Source organism: Scyliorhinus torazame, chromosome 5 (assembly GCF_047496885.1).
Source record: "Scyliorhinus torazame isolate Kashiwa2021f chromosome 5, sScyTor2.1, whole genome shotgun sequence".
NCBI classification, from domain to species: domain Eukaryota; kingdom Metazoa; phylum Chordata; class Chondrichthyes; order Carcharhiniformes; family Scyliorhinidae; genus Scyliorhinus; species Scyliorhinus torazame.
The window spans coordinates 131,718,257-131,739,088 of record NC_092711.1 but is presented as its reverse complement, the minus strand read 5'-3'; the positions used below and the strand labels follow the sequence as shown (position 1 = coordinate 131,739,088).

Sequence of the window (20,832 nt, the reverse complement as noted above, 5' to 3'; positions counted from 1 at the left end):
TCATGTCGCATTACATTCATCCCCCACCATCTGGCCTGCAAAATCCTACCAACTGTCTTGGCTTGACACAATTCACACCTCTTTAACCTGGGGTTACCCCATCTCTGGATCTGTAAAGATTTAATCACCTGCTAATGCTCGCATTCCAAGCATTGTCTGGCATCTTTGAATCTGTCTATATATGTGTTTCTGGAACATACCTCTTCATTCACCTGAGGAAGGAGCAGCGCTCCGAAAGCTAGTGACATCGAAACAAACCTGTTGGACTTTAACCTGGTGTTGTAAGACTTCTTATTGTGCTCACCCCAGTCCAACGCCGGCATCTCCACATCTTAGAAGGTTGAGTCAGGGCAGCACAGTGGCACAGTGGTTCGCACTGCTGTCTCACGGCGCCGAGGTCCCAGGTTTGGTCCCAGCTCTGATCACTGTCCGTGTTGAGTTTGCACATTCTCCCAAGAATTGGGTACTCTAAATTTATAAAAAAGAAAAAAAAAAGGTTGAATCAAGTAAATCCCTTCCAATAGGTTGAGCAGGTGAACAGTCTCTTCCCAGCTTCCAAGGGGAAAGAAATTCCTTCCCACATTTCCATGGTTTCTCCATGGTGCTGGTGTCCCTGCAGGTTGGATGATCTGTTCAAATCTTGCCCACAGTTTCCCCCCACTGTGAATGGTGTGATGCTTTTTCAGGTTCTGCATTTGGTTAAAATATTTCTCCTTCGCTGCGAAAGGCTCAGTTTTATCCAGCTCCTGATGTATTTAATTAACCTGTCAAGATTTTGACTTTTCATTTTCCAACTGCAAATAATCCAATCCAAATAAATTATTAGGATTTTAAAAATAAATTTAGAGTACCCAATTCTTTTTGTCCAAAAAAAGGGGCAATTTAGTGTGGTCAATCCACCTAACCTGCACATCTTTGGGTTGTGGGGGTGAGACCCACGCAGACATGGAAAGAATGTGCAAACTCCAGACGGACAGTGACCCGGGGCCAGGATCGAACCCGGGTCCTCAACGCTGTGAGGCAGCAGTGCTAACCACTGCTCCACTGTGCTGCCCCGCATTCAAATAAATCATAAAAGGAGTTTACAAAAGTCAGTGAATGAACGGCAATATCATTGCAAGCCTCATTTATAGTGGAAGAAATATTATTGATGAAGCAGCTGAATATTTTGGCTGAGGCATTAGCCTGAGGAACTCCAACAGTGATGTTTTGGTGTTGAGATGGTTACAAAGAACAAGGATTAAGATGAAAAGCACAGTCATCTTTCTTCATGCTAGGTATTATTCCAGGCAGAATTTACATTCTGATTCCCACTGAATTCAATGTAATTGTGGCTCATTGTTGCCAGCTTTGGTGTGATGTTAAGGGCAGTCACTCAATCCCACCTCTGAAATTCAGCTCTTGTCAATCTTATTTATGCTAACATGGGCATCAGCATTTAGTCCCCATTCCTAATTGCCCTTGAGAAGGATGTTAAGAGTTATCTGGAGTCACCAGCTAAGAACAACAGATTTCCATCCCTGAGGACATTAGTGAACCAGATGGGGTTTTAAGACAATCGACATTATCATCATTACTTTTAATTCCAGATTTTTGTTGAATTCAAATTTCACCATCTGCCATGGTGGGATTCGAACGTGCGTCTCTGGATTACTCGTCCAGTGAAAATATCACTTGGCCACTGCCTCCTAATTTGAATGAGGGCTGTAATTAGACCTGGAGCTGTTTGGCCCTGGTGGAGCCCAAATTGAGCATCAGTGAACAGGTCTTTTCATGAGTAAGAAACCAGAATTGGAGAAACAATTAGTTCACACACTGAGAGGATACACTTTGTGAGCAGGCCATTCAGCCTACCATGTCTCTGCTGGTTCCTCTTTCCTGCCCTTTCCCTGTATTCATGCGAATGTTTGAATTCAAGACTTTATCACAAGTCACCATTGAATTTGCTTCCATCACTCTTTCAGACAGTGGATTCCAGACCGTAAGAAATCACTGCTTAATGTTTTCCCAAATTTCAGCCCTTGTTATTCTGCTAATTACTTGCTTGAGTTGGCTGCTTATCAAACCATCTGACATTGAAAAGTTTCTCCTTATTCAGAGGGTTGAAGACTTGAAGGAGTTCACAGAGATACGGTTGGGTGAGACCATAGAGGGAATTGAACAAAAGGACAAGAATTGTAAAGGCTGAAAGCATCAGAAATCTCCCCCAGTGGACAATGTGGTTCATTGATTACAGAAAAGATGTTTCCTTAATTAATGTATGTATTCCACTTGCCACTGAAGTGGCTGCCACTCGTTATAGGAATGACAGAAAAACAGGTTACTGACTAATATTAAACAGATTAGAATCCATAGAATCTGTATAGTGCAGAAGGAGGCCATTTGTCCCATCAAGTCTGCACCTACCTCCGAAAGAGCACTCTGCCTAGGCCCATTCTCCCACTCTATCCCTGCGTATTGAGCATGGTCACTCCACCTAATCTGCACATCTTTTGACACTAAGGGGCAATTTATCATGGTTGATCCACCTAACCTGGATCGTGGGAGGAAACTGGAGCACCCAGAGGAAACCCGGGGAGACACTGGGAGAACGTGCAAACCCCACCCAAGGCCGGAATTGAACCCGGGTCCCTGGCACTGTGAGGCAGCAGTGCAACAGATAAAAGAATCCTCAAGATAATTTTGAAAAGATAAGTTGTTTGCCAGGACTTTGGACCGACTCACTTGACAGGTTAACTGGGCTTCCAGCCTGCCAGTCCTGTGTTGCATTACAGAACTCGCTGCCCCCTTCATATCTGGCCTCTGAGTTCTTTTCCTGCTGGCTCCCAGGACGATAAAACTGACCAACAGTTGTATGGAGTTCAGGCAAGGATGGAAGACAAATCCAAGCCATAAAGCTGAGCTGGCACAGTGGATAGCACTGCTGCCTTGCAGTGCCAGGATCAATTCCAGCATTGGGTGAATGCCTGTGTGGAGTTTACACTTTCTCCCCGTCTCTGCGTGTATTCCACCGCGTGCTCCGGTTTTCTCCCAGTCCAAAGATGTGCAGGTTAGGTGGATTGGCTGCACTAAAATGTCCCCTTGGTGTCAGAAGATGTGCAAGTTAGGTGGGGTTATGGGCATATGGGGGAGGGGGGGAAGAGTGGACCAAGGTGGGGTCCTTTTCGGTGGACACGATGGGTCGAATGACCTCCTTCTGCATTGTAGGGATTCTATGAAATAAAATTAGGTTAATGCAATAATTTTAAAGAAAACCATTTGAAACAAATGAAATGAATTATTGCTATCAATATATGAGCGTGGAGAGACTGGTGAGTCGGGGGAGTGGATGATGCTCACTGTTTTATTCCACTTTATTTTTCAATGATTATGATACAGGAGTTTTCCCTCCATTAATGACGTCAATGGCGCTCATGTTACCCAGAATGCTCGGCGCAGTCGACGCCCAGAATGGCAGCATTGCGCAGGCGTGTGAAAGCGTACCCTCGGCCGGAATCAGCCTGTCTGGGAGCATGCGCGATTGTGCAGGAAGCCAAGCGGGGACGAGCGGAACCCCGGCATTCCCCGCTGTGGAGACTGGTTTCGCCTCTCGCGCATGCGCTATTCTTCAGTGTGCAGAGCATGCGCAGGGGGAATGATGGTTTTGGGGCGACGCAGCACATGTCTGTCGCTCAGCAGCTGGTAAGAGGCCGCGGCGGAGGTGGAGGGTTCATTAACTCCGAGTTGGAAGCCGCAAATCCCGAAAGGACTCCCGCCCTTGTAGTTCCCAGGGATTTATTTCCCCCCTGGAACAGGCCCAAGTTAACGGCCGCCATCTTGTTTATGCTTGTTGAGGGGCGCATGCTTGACCCTCCTGGTGACCCGACAGAGAGTGGGCGGGGCTTCAGGGTCCCAGTGACTAGGAAGGAAAATTATTGCATTGTTGATCTGATACTCTGCACGCTGGGGCTAGAGAACTGAGCCCAATCCGAGTGAGGGATGGAAAGAAACTGGGAGTGGAGGAAACGGTACGGTAGCACCAGTGCCACGGACCTGGGTTCGATTCCGACTTGGGGTGACAGTCTGTGCGGAGTCTGCACATTCTCCCCGTGTCTGCGTGGGTTCCCACCGGATGCTCCCAAAGTCCAAAGATGTGCAGGTTAGGTGGACTGGCCATGATAAATTGCCCCTTAGCGTCCAAAGGTTAGGTGGGGTTACACGGATAGGGTGGGGAAGTGGTCGGGCGCTCTTTTGGAGGGTCGCTGCAGACTTTTAAAAAATATATATATTTATTAAAGTTTTTTAACACAATTTTTCTCCCTTACAAACAATAACCCCCCCCCCCCCCCGTAACAAAAAAAAAAGAGAAATCGCGCAGAGCAAGATATATACATGGCAAAATGATATATTTACACAGCTTTGTACACTGGCCCTCACCCGTACGTGCCAGTTTCCCCAACCCTTCATGTTATCTCTTGCTCATCCACCCTCCCAGGCAGTCCCCCCTTTCCCGCCCCCCCCCCCCCCCCCCTAGGATGTCCCCTCCACCCCCCCCCCCCCCCCCCACCCAGGGTCGCTGCAGACTTGATGGCCTCCTGCACTGTCATGATTCTAAATGGTGCAATGAATTTGGATTTCAATCTTGCAGGAAAGAAGGAGGGTGTGTGGGATGAGGATTTACAGTTTTGAGGGAAGAATTTATCATAGACACGAGAATTGTCTGTTCTGAATTGCTACGCTGTACTTAGAGTAATGACTTTTGTAAACACATTTTATTGGGTTCAAGCGACCAGGAGAGGAATGATTGATTTGTTCATTTTATTCTCCACTCCGCCTACAGGCGTTTGAGAACCGAACTCAGCAAACGTAGAAGGATGGGAGTAAATTTGAAGTGGAGAAAATAAATGGTGGCGACAGTGCAATTGATTTGATTTGGGTGTGTGTGTGTGTGAGAGAGAGACAGGTTTCACAGCTTTGGGGAAACAAGACTAGAAAACTGTCCAAAAGCAACTAGAATTGTCTGATCTGATTTTTTTCCACCTGTACTGACTTGTGTCAATATATTTTACAGGTCAATCAGAGTCACTTGATTGATCAAAATCTGAATCTTATCAGTCTTTGAATGTGGAAGGAGATATGTTGGTCTGTTCTGTCTTTAACCAATTACACAGCCTGAAAGAACATCACACCATTCACAGCAGGGAGAAATAATACACGTGTTTTGTGTGTGGACAAGACTTTAACTGATTGTCCAACTTTGGGAGAGACACAAGGACGCCCCGCACCATGGAGAAACCGTGGAAATGTGGAGACTGTGGGAAGAGATTCAACTATCCATGCCTGCTGGAAACTCATCGACGCATTCACACTGGAGAGAGACCGTTCACCTGCTCTGAGTGTGGGAAGAGATTTACTCAGTCAGCCGGCCTCATGTTACACCAGCGAACTCACACTGAGGACAGACCGTTCTGTTGCACTTACTGTGGAAAGAGGTTCCGGCATTCTTCCACCCTCACATCACATCAACGAGTTCACAGTGGAGAGAGGCCATTCACCTGCTCGGTGTGTGGGAAGGGATTCACTCAATCTGCCGGCCTCATATTACACCAGAGAATTCACACTGAGGAGAAGCCATTCAGCTGTACTTCCTGTGGAAAGAAGTTCAAGTCCTCATTTAGTCTCACTGTACACAAGCGAGGTCACACTGGGGAGAGACCGTTCACCTGCTCCATATGTGGGAAGGGATTCACTCAGTCATCCAACCTGCTGACACACCACCGAGTTCATACTGAGGAGAGACCGTTCACTTGTTCTGTATGTGGGAAGGGATTCACTCAGTCAGCCAGCCTCATGTTACACCAGCGAGTTCACACTGGGGAGAGGCCGTACACCTGCTCCATCTGTGGGAGGGGATTCACTCAGTTAGCCAGTCTGCTGAGACACCAGCGAGGCCACACACAGGAGAAATCATTCAGTTGCACTTCCAGTGGAAAGAGGTATAGGAAGCCATCCACCCTCAGTGCATAGCAGTAAATTCACACTGAGAAGAGACCTATCATCTACACGCTGTGAGAAGCGATTCACTAAGTTACAATATGTACCAAGACGTCAGCAAGTTCACAAGTGAATGCAGGGATTCGATTATGTTGTTTATGATGCGGTCAGTCACATCCAGGACTGATAAACTGACACTATTTGGTTTGCTTCCGTTGATATTAACAATCCCTGCAACTGGCCGGAGTTTAATATTCTGGAGTTGTCACTGATTTTCAAAGCTGCAATGTCCCTTTTCAAAAGAACCATCTGTGATGATTCCCCGACGTTCAAGAACTCTCCACAGAAACTCTTTTACAATAAAATGTTGGACTTTAATTTAAAATTAACTTTTGGAGAAAAAAACTACAATTCAGTGTCAGGAAGGCTCCATTGATTAACACCTCCAATTATAAAGCTGATTATTCCTTGTTGACATTTTTTGCACATTCTTCATGGTTTGCCACCTCGATAATGAATTTAAATTATTAAAGAACATAAAACAATCAAATATTTCACAGACATATGAATTAAAACTTCATCAATCAACATTGATATTGATGAAGTTTGGAAGTCGCTGAGTTGAATCATTTCTGACACAGCAGCAGCAACATTTGGTAAAGGTGGAACCCACAACAAAGACTGGTTTGAGAGCCACTCAGCAGAGATGACATCTGTCATTGAAGCAAAAAGCAAAGCCGACCTGATGTGCAACAGAAACCCAACAGCAGAGATGCTGCATAACTTGAAAGTCATGATGTGGAGATGTCGCCGTTGGACTGGGGTGGGCATAGTAAGAAGTCTTACAACACCAGGGTAAAGTCCAACAGGTATATTTGGAATCACTAGCTTTCGGAGCGCTTCCAAACAAACCTGGTAATTTATGTTGTTTTATTAAAGGGAAAACATGAGTTTGCAAGTTAACTAACACCACAATACAATAACCCAAAAATAGTTTAAAATGAAACGGGGGGGTGTTTTTAATTCAGAATTTTCAACTAGAAATTTCAATAAGATCAACAGAGGGATATTCATTCCGTTTGTTTTATAATATTACAGTGTTTTAATTTGGCAAGCTTTTCAAAAGATTTCCAGATCGTTACTGTTATCAAGTTCAATTGCATCTTCTGGATCTAATGCTGGCTTCTCCATGTGAACTTCTTCTGTATCCTCAACAGAAGCCAAAGCATCATTTGTGTCACTAGCAAAAGTCTCCCGTGAAGCATCATCATCCACTTGCAGGTTCAGCTCCTTAATAGTCTGTTTCATCTTTTTCCCAATGATGTATCGTCTCCTTTTTTTTTGCTGCCTTTTTTCAATTGTATTCTCTCTGATTTTCATCATAAAAGATTTCCTTTAACTGGTCTTGGGTGATGCTTGGTGTATTCTTCAATAATTGCAAATAATCTCCACCAGGTGTTCTTCTGCGACTGCCATCAACAATCATGAGTCCTCTGCTTTGTTCTACTTCAGCTGTCTGAATGGGTAGTTCTATTGCTTTCTTCCTTCCAACAGTTTTCACAACCCTATGAATCAGATCCACCCCAGGAGTCTTTCTCTTCATCAGAATCATGATCACTGTCTTCACTTGAGTTGTCAGGTGCTGTGGTTCGGTAACGACTGCTCAAGTCAAATGCAGGTGGATGAGCCTGCCTTTCATTTTGAGTATTAAAGGGTGTAGTAGAGAAATTGGGGATAGCAGCTTGCTGGTTCTGCTGCTCGGCGCCGGTTGTCATCTCAGAATCCGACTCGGGTCCAGAACCTCCCCGTCTTCCAACGGAGCCGCCATCGCTGGAGCAGATCCTGATCCCGGAAACAAAGAGTGACACTTCCGGCTGGCCGCCCGCCTGCCTTGACCTCATCTGAGAGCTTCCAAACAAACCTGTTGGATTTTAACCTGGTGTTGTAAGACTTCTTACTGTAACTTGAAACTAACCAATGCCGTCTGCAAAAGTTATTGTGCAAATAAACACTGCTTCGGCCGATGTTGGAAAATTGAAACCGCCGGATATAATGATTATCTACATGTTACGTATGATGAAGAGGCCACTTGATCCTACCATCACCAAAATTGCCCCCCCCCCCTGAAATTAGCAGATGAAGTTCTCACTGACAGAAGTAAATGATGTCCCGCTGGATTGAACACGACTGAGCTGTCCTCCCGTGAGACGGACATCTCCCAGTCTCTGCTTCTCTCGCAGCTTTCTGTCATGGTTGAGTTGGACTGAGAATTATCCTCGCTTGATATCAGATTGATTAATGAGCAAGCAGAAAGGCACCCGGCAAGGGTGAAATTCCAGCAGTACTGCTCAAACACGGAGAGTCTCATTGACTGCCACACTTTCCTGACCTCCTCCTCCTCTGTTGGGAGGTAGAATCTGTTCCATAGGAAATGTGTGACACAAAAATGATCAGAATGTACAAAAACAGCGATGACAGGAGATTGCAACAACTACAGGGACATCTACTCCTTAGCATCATTTGGAAGACCTTTACTCGGGTCATGTTTAAAAGATTCATCTACTTGCAGATTGAGTGTATCCAGAAACACAGTGTGGTTTCTGTGCTGACAGATCTACAGTGAACATGATCTTCACACACCAGCTACAAGAGAAGTGAACAATTGATATTTAATCTAAAATGCTGCCAGCTCCTGTGCTGAGAAAAATAAAATGTTCTAATTACTGTTGTGTGTTACAATTTACTTGTAGAATTGGAAAAGGCACCAAAATGTTTAATTCTCGAAAGATAAGCTTCAGCCCTGTTTTGGAGCTGCTCACAAGTTGGTTTGGTTCCAGGAGAAGTGAATGAACCGTTAAGATCCTGGAAAGTATAGGGATAAATAGAACTGGGAGTGACCCATTGAAATTTTTGGGCTGAAAGAATTAAGTATTTATGAAATGTAGTTTTAAGTTAGTCGCACTTGCTTTGTTTAATTCTTGTACAGTAAACATCTTTGTTCAAAACATGAAGCCTTGTGTAATTTTTTCAGTTAATAACTGGGAGTTCAAATTTATTTTTGAGATCATAAACACAAAGTTGCTTTAATAATAATAATAATAATTTTATTGTCACAAGTAGGCTTACATTAACACTGCGATGAAGTTACTGTGAAAAGCCCCTCATTGCCATATTCAAGCACACAGAGGGAGAATTCAGTGTCCAAATTACCTAACAGCAAGTCTTTCGGGACTTGTGGGAGGAAACCGGGGCATCCGGAGGAAACCCACGCAGACATAGGGAGAACGTGCAGATTCCGCACAGACAGTGATTCAAGCCGGGAATCGAACCTGAGACCCTGGTGCTGTGAAGCAATTGCTAACCACTGTGCTACTGTGCCACCCTTTCTTTAACCTATATGCAGACTATAAGGGTGGGAGTTTATTTATATCAAAGAAACAGGTCTCAATGAACATAGTTCAGTCCTGGATATGAGAAAGATCAAAATCCAATCACTTATAATTGGTGAACTCGCTGGTGTCTCAACAAGTTGGATGAAAAAGTAAACCTCACCCCACAACTGGCGCAGGTGAATGGTCTCTCCCTAGTGTGAACTCTCTGGTGTCTCACCAGACAGGATGATCGAGTGAATCCCTTCCCACACACTGAGCAGGTGAATGGTCTCTCTCCAGTGTGAATTCGCTGGTGGACAGTGAGTTGAGATGATCGTCTGAACCCAGTCCCGCAGTGAGAGCACCTGAACGGTCTCTCGTCAGTGTGAGCACGCTGGTGCGTCATTAGTTCCCCAGAACTTTTATAGCGTTTTCCGCACTCCGGACATATAAAAGGTCTCGCGTCAGAGTGACTGCGCTGGTGTTGCAGCAAGTTGGGCAAATTGGCAAATTCTTTCCCACACACAGAGCAGGTGAAAGGCCTCTCCCCAGTGTGACTACGTCGATGAGTTTCCAACTCAAATGGATAATTACATCTCTTCCCACAGTCGCCACATTTGTACGGTTTCTCCCCAGTGTGGCTGCGCTTGTGTCTCGACAGGCTGGATGACTGGCTGAATTCCCGTCCGCACACAGGACACCTGTACGATTTCACCCCACCGTGAGTGCTGCTTTTTCCTTCCATGTTCAAAATGCTATGGTCTTCAGGCTGGGATCAATTCGGTGACTCTGTCAGATCCTGATGAGATGTTCGAGCTTCCTTGTTGCAAAGCCTTCTCTTTTAATACCCTGTGAAATTGATTTTGGACAAAAAAAAATGGGGTGTGAGTGAACCTACAAAAACACAAAGGCAGGTTGTGAAATTGAGCTGAATGAATCTGGTCATTTGTGGGGCCGGCACTAGGAAAAGGTGATCCTGGAAACTGCTGGATTGTTGTAAAAACCCAAATAGTTCACTAATGTCCTTCAGGGAAAGGAACCTGTCACCCTGTCTGGACCCAAACGAGATCCCGGTGCTATTGGAAGGAAAATAAAGAAAAGAGGGAAGGGAGAAGGGGAGGGAATCCATATTTCCACAATTAAACCAGAAATTGATAGAATCTCAAACCCTCAATCTCCAGCACCTGGAAGGACTATGGTAGCAAGTGTATGTGAACCATCACCTCCAGGTTCCTTTTCAAGTCACACACTGTCCTGATTTGTCTGATGTTCAGTTATGGATGAGCAGAATTTTTCTCCATTTAAATCATTGAAGTCATTGTCCTCAATCCCTGCTACAAACTCCACTCCCTAATCACCCACTCCATCTCATTCCCAGGTAACTATCCAAGATTAGACATAGCTGCTCACAATCATGGTGTCATATTTCACCCGTGTTCCTGACCAAATATGTGCAGCATCACAAAGGGCTTCTGTTTCCACTTCAGTGGCAACACACAACCTTGTCCCTGTTGCATTTCATCTGTCCATCCCTAAAGGCTGTGTCAGTCAAAGACGCTATATAAATACAAGTTCATGTTCATTGACTTGAGCATACAGTACTGTTCCTTCGACCATAAAATAATTGCATGGAATAATGAATAAAGCAATCAAATGGGATTAGTCCAGCACAGGTGGTTAGCACCTCTGCCTCACAGTGCTAGGGACACAAGTTTAATTTCTGCCTTGAGTGACTCTGTGTGTGGAGTTTGCACATTCTGTGTCTGCGTGGGTTTCCTCTGGATGCTTCGGTTTCCTCCCACAGTCAAAATGTGCAGGTTAGGTGGATTGGCCATGCTAAATTGCCATTTAATGTCCAAAGATCTGTAGGTTCGATGGGGTTACAGGGATAGGGTGGGGAACTGGGCTGAGGTAGGGTACTCTTTCAGATGTCAGTGCAGACTCAATGGGCCGAATGGCCTCCTTCTGCACTTTCGGGATTCTATGGCAATAATGAATTTTGAAAAGCTGGCTGATGTAAAGACTGCGTCAAAGATGTTATATAAATACAAGTTGCTGTTAGCTTGAACATAATGGTTAACTGTTTCTTCACCATCCAGTGAAAATGCAGTAACTCCTTACCTAACAACATTGTGGGAGCATCATCTTCACTGTACTTTAAGAAGGTCCATCAACATTTTCCCAATCAGCCACTGGGGATTAATAACACATGTTATCTTGCCCACAGCCCCAAAATAAATTATAATATCTGCATATGCAAATAAAGGATTAAAAACCGCCACAGAAATAATTGGTCGTGAAGATAACTCTATTACATTGATTGAACAATGTCTATTGAACAACCCGACCACCCTTCGAATCCACCTCCCCTGATAATCCCCACATTGGAAATTGTGGGGATTTGTTACTCTCAACAGTTCTCGAGGTTAAACCCAACAGTTTCTCCCTCTGTCTCTGGTCCAGTTCAAACTGAAACAAGTAAAGCCTACACAGGAGGTCAGGGAGAGGCTTCCTCGTCCACCCTCCTCTCCAATACAATCCGGATTTATGTTTCTGGACCTCGGTTCAGTGAGTAATCCCTGCAATAAAACAATGGCAAAAAAACTGCGGGTGGGGAAATCTGAAATATAAAGATGAAATGTTGGAAAGAGAGACAGAGTGGATGCCTCAGCTCCCAGTCTAACAAACTCCCTCCCTCCAGCCGCTGGTCTATTGTCCCACCACTCGCGGCCGTCCTCAGCATCTGGGAGCCGCACTCGCTCACTGCGCCTGCGCCCCGCCCGGAGCCGCACTCGCTCACTGCGCCTGCGCTCAGCCTGGCGCCTCAATGCACATGCGCTGCGCATCGGCGAGTAATGGCGATGGAGAGACAGTTCTCTTTCGGATCCACAATCAGTTGAGCGAAACGGGTGCGCTGGAGCAGGCGAATGGACCGGGAGGGTTTCGAAGACATGTTGTTTAAATGTGAAACCTTTTTTAAACCTTCCCAGACGCCCCAGCTCCACCCCGTTTGCAACGAGCGGCCCCGCCACTCCATTCCTCGTGCGGGGCCCGGGTGAGCGGCCGCCATCTTTATTAGGGGCCATGCGCACCAGCACGCATGCGCGGTCATTGAATGACTGGGAGGAACTTGTTCCCCATTGTTCAAAATGGAGACAACTTAACTGCACCTCTGCCGTTCCCACCGGCATGGTACTCCACCAGCCCCATGGTGGTGGCGGCCCTGAGAGTCTGGGGGCAATGGAGGAGACGTGGGAGCATCGGTCTGGTCCCCAATCTGTAATAATCGCCGGTTTGCCCCGGGAAGTATGGGTGGGGGGTTCCGGATACGGCAGAGAGCAGGGATTGAGAGGATGGGGAATATGTTTATAGAGGGGAGCTTTCCGAGTAGGAGGGCGCTGGAGAAGAAGTTTGGGTTGGCGAGGGGAAACAAATTCAGGTACCTGCAGGTGCGGGACTTCTTACGTAAACAAGTGCCAACCTTCCCGCTCCTATCGCTAAGGGGGATTCAGGACAGGGTAGTTTCCAGAGGGTGGGAAGGAGAAGGGAGCGTCTCTGACATTTACAAGGAACTTATGGGGTCAGAGGAGACGCCGACTGAGGAGCTGAAGCGCAAGTGGAAGGAGGAGCTGGGAGGTGAGATAGAGGATGGTCTATGGGCGGACGGGTTGAGTAGAGTCAATGCGTCCGCAACATGTGTCAGGCTCAGCCTGATACAATTCAAGGTCGTTCATCGCGCTCACATGACAGTGGCCCGGATGAGCAGATTCTTTGGGGTGGAAGACAGGTGCGCAAAATGTGCGGGAGGACCAGCGTTCCATGTCCACATGTTCTGGGGATGTCCGAAGCTTAGGGGATTTTGGCAGGGGTTTGCAGATGTCATGACCACGGTGTTAAAAACAAGGGTGGCATTGAGTCCAGAGTTGGCGATTTTCGGGGTGTCGGAAGACCCGGGAATCCAGGAGGAGAAAGAGGCAGACGTTCTGGCCTTTTCTTCCCCGGTAGCCCGGAGACGGATACTATTAGCGTGGAGGGACTAAAAGCCCCCGAAGTCGGAGACATGGTTAGCTTTCTCTGTTTGGAGAAAATCAAGTTCATCTTGAGAGGGTCACTGTTAGGGTTCGCCCGGAGGTGGCAACCGTTCGGCGACTTCTTCGTGGAAAATTAATCGTCAGTAGATGGGGGGGGTTAGTTTAGCTTAAAGTAGGGGGATAATAAAGGTGGGATCTGTAAGGGAGGGAGACGGCTTTTGCACTATGTTTATAGTTTAATGTACATTGTTTATTCTGTTGTTATAATACCAAAAATACCTCAATAAAATATTTATTTAAAAAAAATGGAGACAACTTGTCCATCAAACTACATCACCCTTTGAGTCCAATGTCTTATTGATGAGACAGAGAAGGAAGGAAAAGGAACCAAATCCTGCTCTTTGGATCTCACAACCCACAAGGGACAACATCCTGCCCCATGTGTCCAAAGATCTGCAGGTCTGTTCAGTCACATGAAGGCCCATGGTAGACACTCAAAATCCTGAGTGGACATCGTCCTGGATTCGAGGGACTGCTGATGACAACGAGGGTGAAATGTACAGCGGGGAGCATGCATGGTCACCCTAGGCTCGAGAGCAGGAGGAGTCAATGTTGTGAATTTATATCCTGAACTGGCAGTGATGGATTTTGGAAACTCCCTTTGCAGGGGTTGGAAGGAGAGGTTTACACACAGAAAACTCAAACGTAGAGAATTGTTTATTTTTTCTGAATATCTGTCCCGGATTGACAGTAACGCCTTTTGTCTCTGTTTTTAACAGGGCATTCAAAGAGGATTTTTAGATGGGGAAACTCAAACCAAACAGCACACCAAGTTCTGACCTCATCATTCAATTCAGCAGGACCTGGATATTATCAGCCTTTGAATGTAAGCATTGATTTCCCAGTCACTAACACTTGCAGCGTAAAATCTCTTCCTCACAATCCCCTGTACATCCGACCTAACAACTTGAATCCGTGTCCCATAATTCTTTTGCGATGAACTAACTGAATCATCGACATTGTCTAAACCTACTATAAACTTGCCCACCTCTGTCAAATCTCTTTCATACTCCAAGGAGAACAACCCCGGTTTCTCCAACCTAAACTTGCAACTATAATCCCTCATCCTTGAACCATTCTGGTAGATCTCTGCATCCTCTCAAGGACCCTCACATCATCGAATCATCGAATTTACAGTGCAGAAGGAGGCCATTCGGCCCATTGTGTCTGCCAGCCCTACCTCAATCCACTCCACCATCACCCAGTAACCCCATCTAACCTTTTTGGACACTAAGGGCAATTTATCATGGCCAATCCACCTAACCTGCACATCTTTGGACTGTGGGAGGAAACCGGAGCACCCGGAGGAAACCCACGCAGTCACGGGGAGAACGTACAGACTCCGCACAGACAGTGACCCAAGCTGGGAATCGAACCTGGGACGCTGGAGCTGTGAAGCAATTGTGCTAACCGCTGTGCTACCGTGCCGCCCTGTCCTCCATACCCTCCAAAATGTGTGGCGATCACTGGTTTGCACCGACCCAGATGTTCTGTCTTCCGTCTGTGATGTCATCACGCACCGACAACTGCGAGGTGACATCACCCCCGCTCCCCGGGGATTTCTTCAACTGGGACATTTTCTCTTGACTCCAGAGCTGCTGAAATCTTTCCAGCTGCAGGTTACAGCTGGAGATTTTATAATTTAAAACAGCGAAATAGTTCCAAAGGTGAGTGTTGTTGACCATGCCTCTGGATTTAGAGTGTTTAATGTTGTGCTCTGTTCTCTGCGAGAGGTTCCATGTCTCGGGGATGGTCTGACTCCTTTATCATAGATTATCATAGAATTTACAGTGCAGAAGGAGGCTATTCGGCCCATCGAGTCTGCACCGGCTCCTGGAAAGAGCACCCCACCCAAGGACAACACCTCCACCCTATCCCCATAACCCAGTAACCCCACCCAACACTAAGGGCTTTACTGTGGATCTGAATCCGTGTCCATCCATTGCTGTTCCACCTCTGCCCTCCCTGATCACCTCTCTGCCATTGTCTAACTCCCTCTGTCTCTAACAATGGGTGTATTTTGTTGGCTCTGTTTAACATTTTGTGGTTACTTCTGTCAACTTTACTTCCACAACCTGCCCCTGTGATTTTGTGGGTTCTCTCTCACTCACCTTTTTCTGTTTTGACTGATGTTCACAGGGTATTAGAAGGGGAGGACCTACAGTCAGGACATTCAAACCAAACGCCACATCAGGACTTGATCGAGTCGCAAAAATGACCGTAGCCTGAATATGACTGGATTTTGAAGATGGAAGGAAAAATCACCGTTCACAGTGAAGAGAAACCGTACACGTGTTCTGTGTGTGGGCGAGGGTTCAACCGCTCGTCTGATCTGTCGAAACATAAGTGCAGTCACAACAGTGAGAAACCGTGGAAATGTGGGGATTGTGGGAAGGGATTCAATTGCCCTTCTGACCTGGAAGTGCATTGGCGTATTCACACTGGGGAGAGGCCATTCACTTGCCTTGTGTGTGGGAAGGGATTCACAACCTCATCCCACCTACTGACACACCAGCGAGTTCACACTGGGGAGAGACCGTTCACCTGCTCCGTGTGTGGGAAGGGATTCACTCAGTCGACCCACCTGCTGACACACAAGCGCACTCACACTGGGGAGAGGCCGTTCACCTGCTCTGTGTGTGGGAAGGGATTCACTGATTCATCCAACCTGCTGATACACCAGCGATTCCACACCAGGGAGAGACCGTTCACCTGCTCCAAGTGTGGGAAAGTATTTGCTCAGTCATCCCACGTGCTGAGGCATGAGAGAGTTCACACTGATGAAAGACCTTTTAAATGCCCGGACTGCGGGAAGTGCTATAAAGGTTCTGGTCAACTGATGTGCCATCAACGTGTTCACACTGGGGAGAGGCCGTTCAGGTGCTCTCATTGTGGAATTGGGTTCAGGGAATCATCACATCTCACTGTCCACCAGCGCACTCACACTGGGGAGAGGCCGTTCTCATGCTCCGTGTGTGGGAAGCGATTCAATCACGCATGCACCCTTCGGAGACACCAGCAAGTTCACACTGGGGAGAGGCCGTTCACCTGCACCGAGTGTGGAAAGAGATTCGGTCGCTCATCCACTCTGCTCAGACACCAGCGAATTCACAAATAACTGCAGTGATTGGATTTTGCTGTGAATCTAGGCCTGGACAGAACCATCTTCAATGGTGTCTACATTTGCTCATGTCAAACTCCAGCCCAATTATGGTGGTTCATATTCTGCATAAATCCTGCTGCCTCACGGCGCCGAGGTCCCAGGTTCGATCCCGGCTCTGGGTCACTGTCTGTGTGGAGTTTGCACATTCTCCCCGTGTTTGCGTGGATTTCGCCCCACAACCAAAAGATGTGCAGGGTGGATGGATTGGCCACACTAAATTGCCCCTTAATTGGAAAAAATGAGTTGGGTACTCTAAATTTTTAAAGAACAAAAATAAATAAATATGGTGCGTAAATGTCAAATAAATCAGTTTTGTGTTAATACAGTGTTTCAACGCTTCTTAATATCTGTTAACAAGTTGGTACCTTTTGAAATGCTCTCCCTCGCCCCTCCAACAAGCGTGAGGAGCTCGTGGAGCTTTTTTGTCACTGCGATTGAGCAAATCCGAACCGCTAGCTCCCTCTCTTCCACCCGGCCATACTATCTCTGAAGTTGCCCCAGCCCTGAAATCGCATCTTTCGCTTTCCCCCCTCCCCTATGTATCCTCGTGCTTCCAGAGCTCACCTTGTCCATGAGACCCACCTGCTCCCTCGATCCTATTCCCATTAAACTGCTGATCACTTAACTTGGCCATGTTCACAGATATTGTTTGTGGTTCTTTCTCCTCAGACACTGGGAACAAAAGAACACAGGAGCAGGAGATGTTCACTTGGGAGCTGATTTAATACAATGGGCTAAATCGTTGGCTTTTAAAGCAGACCAAGGCAGGCCAGCAGCGCGGGTTCAATTCCTGTATCAGCCTCCCCGAACAGGTGCTGGAATGTGGTGACCATGGGCTTTTCACAGTAACTTCATTTGAAGCCTACTTGTGCCAATAAGCAGTTTTTCATTTCATTTAGGGAAGATCTTATGAGGAAAGGCTGAGGGACTTGAGGCTGTTTTCGTTAGAGAGAAGAAGGTTAAGAGGTGACTTAATTGAGGCATACAAGATGATCAGAGGATTGGATAGGGTGGACAGTGAGAGCCTTTTTCCTCGGATTGCGATGTCTAGCACGAGGGGACATAGCTTTAAATTGAGGGGAGATAGATATAGGACAGATGTCAGAGGTAGATTCTTTACTCAGAGAGTAGTAAGGGCGTGGAATGCCCTGCCTGCAACAGTAGTGGACTCGCCAACACTAAGGGCATTCAAATGGTCATTGGATAGACGATAAGGGAATAGTGTAGATGGGCTTTAGAGTGGTTTCACAGGTTGGCGCAACATCGAGGGCCGAAGGGCCTGTACATCGGTGTAATGTTCTATGTTCTGTTTCATTTTTTCACTTGGCCCCACCGAGCCTGCTCCACCAGTCAATATGATCTGACTGAGGTCCCAACTCTGCTTTCTTGCAGGTGCCCCATAACCCTGGAGTCCCTGGTCGATCAAATTCAGCCTTGAAAATTTTCAAAACCCAGCCTCCACTGCTCTTTAGGGCAGAGAATTCCAAAGACTAATGACGCTGCGAGGGAAGAAATTCCTCTTCCATGGGAGATCCCTGATTTTGAAACTGTTTCCCCATGTTCTTGATTCCCCCAAGAGGGGAAACACCCTCTCAGTACCCATCCTGTCAAGCATCTTCAGAATCTTACACGTTTCAATGAGATCGCGGGCTGGATTCTTCGGTTCTCCAGCCACGTATTTCTTGGAGTCACGTCGTTTTCTAGCAGAGGGATTCTATATTCCCGCCTGTTATCATTGGGATTTCCCATTGAAGCCACCAGGAAACCCGTGGACGAGGGAGCGCTGCCGGCGGGAACAGGGGATCCCAACAGCCGGAGAATTCTCCAATGAGGCAAGCTCGATCTGCTCAACCATTCCTCGCAAGACAACCCCTATTATCCCAGCAATCAGTCTATTGAACCTTCTCTGAACTGTTTCGAATGCAAATTGGAGCAAAGAATGGAGTAGACCATTCAGCCCACAGAGTCTGTTCCATCATTCAATTTAACCCATGGAATCCGTACGGTGAGGAGGCCATTCGGCCCATCGGGCCTGCACTGACCCTCTGAAAGATCACCCTACTCAGACACGTTCCTTTGCCCTATTCCCAGAACTCCATCTAATCTGCACATCTTTGGACAGTGGGAGGAAACCACAGCAACCGGAGTAAACCCACACCAACGGGGGGAGAACGTGCAAACTCCACAGTCACCCAAGGCCAGAATTGAACCTAGGTCCCTGGTGCTGTGAGGCAGCAGTGCTAACCACTGTGCCGCCCCTTACTCTGCCTGTAATGGACCCACATTTGTCTGAGCCAAACATTTCCTTATTACATACCTAGAGAAATTTTTACACTCGTTTTTTAAAATGTTTTTACATACATATTTTGCTCTCCATTTCTTTATCAATTTGGTGCCTTGATCGATGTAAATGCACCCCTAAATACTTACACAACCTTCTCTCACTGTCTTAGCCAGCAATGCACGACATATTTACAATGTTTCAGGGTGGCACGATGACGCATTGGTTAGCGCTGCTGCCTTACATTGCCGAGGATCCGGGTTCGATCCGAGCCCCTGGTTACTGTCCGTGTGGAGTTTGCACCTTCTCCCCGTGTCTGCGTGGTTCTCACCCCCACAACCCAAAAATGTGTAGGGTAGGTGGATTGGCCACGCTGAATTACCCCTTAATTTACAATGTTTCATAGAATTTACAGTGCAGAAGAAGGCCATTCGGCCCATCGAGTCTGCACCGGCTCTTGAAAAGAGCACCCTACTTAAGCCCACACCTCCACCCTATCCGCATAACCCAGCAACCCAACCTAACCGAAGGGCAATTTATCATGGCCAACCCACCTAACCTGCACATCTTTGAAATGTGGGAGGAAACCGGACCACCCAGAGTAAGCCCATGCAGACATGGGAAGAACGTGCAGACTCCGCACAGATGGTGACATAAGTCGGGAATTGAACATGGGACCTTGAAGCTGTGAAGCAACTGTGCTAACCACTGTGCTGCCCTCATATCTCCCTTTAATATTATACAATCAGATAATTTCAAATGTTGAGGCTAATCAGTGTTTGAAAGTCTCTCTTGCCGGTACATTTATCTTCCTTCTTGACCTACACAACAATTAGATTTTACATTTTCACAGCAAATACAACTTGGTCTTTTGCAATAAGTACCGATTCATGAATTGTAACTCAGTTAAGGCTCACGCCATATCCAATCATTTATTACTGACTGCTGGCTAATTATTACAGTAATCTTGAATTAATACATTTGCTTAATACAAGATCGACAGGTTCAAAATGACTGTGGAAGACAATAGCTTTATTTCTTACTAATAGTAACCTGATTGAACAATGAGCCTTATTCGTGGGCTGGACTTTGGCAAGAATATGATATCCTGTAGCTCATCAACGTTAGGTAATAATTTCTTTTTTTAAACAATTTCTGCCAGCTTTGCTGTTTCAGGAAATGATTCAGTTCCACAGTGTTCATTTTAAAAATAAAGATCCAGCCTTTAGAATTTAATTATCTACGGGCAGCACGGCGGCACAGTGGTTAGCACTGCTGCCTCACGGCGCCGAGGTCCCAGGTTCGAGCCCAGCTCTGGGTCACTGTCCGTGTGGAGTTTGCACATTCTCCCCGTGTTTGCGTGGGTTTCACCCCCACAACCCAAAGATGCACGGGTTAGGTGAACTGGCCATGCTAAATTACCCCTTAATTGGAAAAAATGAATTGGGTACTCTAAATTTATTTAAAAAAATATAATTATCTATTGCACTGAATCACTGATGATAACTTAATCAATGTTCAAAGGATGGCACGGTAGCACAGTGGTTAGCACTGTTGCTTCACAGCACCAGGGTCCCAAGTTCGATTCGTAGCTTGGGTCACTGTCTATGTGGAGTTCGCACTTTCTCCCCGTGTCTGTATGGGTTTCCTCCGGGTGCTCCGGTTTCCTCCCACAAGTCCCGAAAGACGTGCTGTTAGGTGAATTGGACATTCTGAATTCTCTCTCAGTGTATCCGAACGGATGCCGGAATGTGGCGACTAGGGGATTTTCACAGTAACTTCATTGCAGTGTTAATGTATGCCTACTTGTGGCAATAATAAAGATTATTACTAAACTGTTGCATGACTGTTTTTTAATACAAGATCAATATATAGTTAATAAAGATGCATTACAGAATGTGGAAAAGCTGCAAGAAGCCACATGTTTGAATTTAAAATGACTCCCTTGACCTT

The 20,832-nt window shown here is 46.4% G+C and overlaps 1 protein-coding gene and 2 long non-coding RNA genes across 8 annotated transcripts; 2 read left to right on the top strand and 1 right to left on the bottom strand.

The window, feature by feature from the left end:
* Positions 1 to 3,586: 3,586 nt before the first annotated feature.
* On the top strand, positions 3,587 to 8,978 carry LOC140419790 (uncharacterized). The gene is made up of 2 exons (XR_011946027.1): positions 3,587 to 3,681; positions 5,051 to 8,978. It is a non-coding gene; the product is annotated as an uncharacterized lncRNA (long non-coding RNA).
* LOC140419788 (uncharacterized) lies at positions 7,731 to 12,200 on the bottom strand. The gene is made up of 2 exons (XR_011946025.1): positions 11,466 to 12,200; positions 7,731 to 10,193 (listed from the first exon to the last, which is right to left on the bottom strand). It is a non-coding gene; the product is annotated as an uncharacterized lncRNA (long non-coding RNA).
* On the top strand, positions 12,173 to 19,640 carry LOC140419782 (uncharacterized). 6 transcript variants are annotated; one of them, XM_072503779.1, is made up of 3 exons: positions 12,173 to 12,253; positions 14,155 to 14,261; positions 15,575 to 19,640. In XM_072503779.1, the coding sequence occupies exon 3, from the start codon at positions 15,684 to 15,686 to the stop codon at positions 16,551 to 16,553; it is 870 nt and encodes a 289-aa protein (XP_072359880.1). In that variant the 5' UTR covers positions 12,173 to 12,253; positions 14,155 to 14,261; positions 15,575 to 15,683; the 3' UTR covers positions 16,554 to 19,640. The 6 variants fall into 6 exon arrangements, with proteins under 6 accessions (XP_072359880.1, XP_072359885.1, XP_072359883.1 ...); XM_072503784.1 differs by having other exon boundaries at positions 12,206 to 12,239; XM_072503782.1 differs by having other exon boundaries at positions 12,212 to 12,308.
* Positions 19,641 to 20,832: the final 1,192 nt, after the last annotated feature.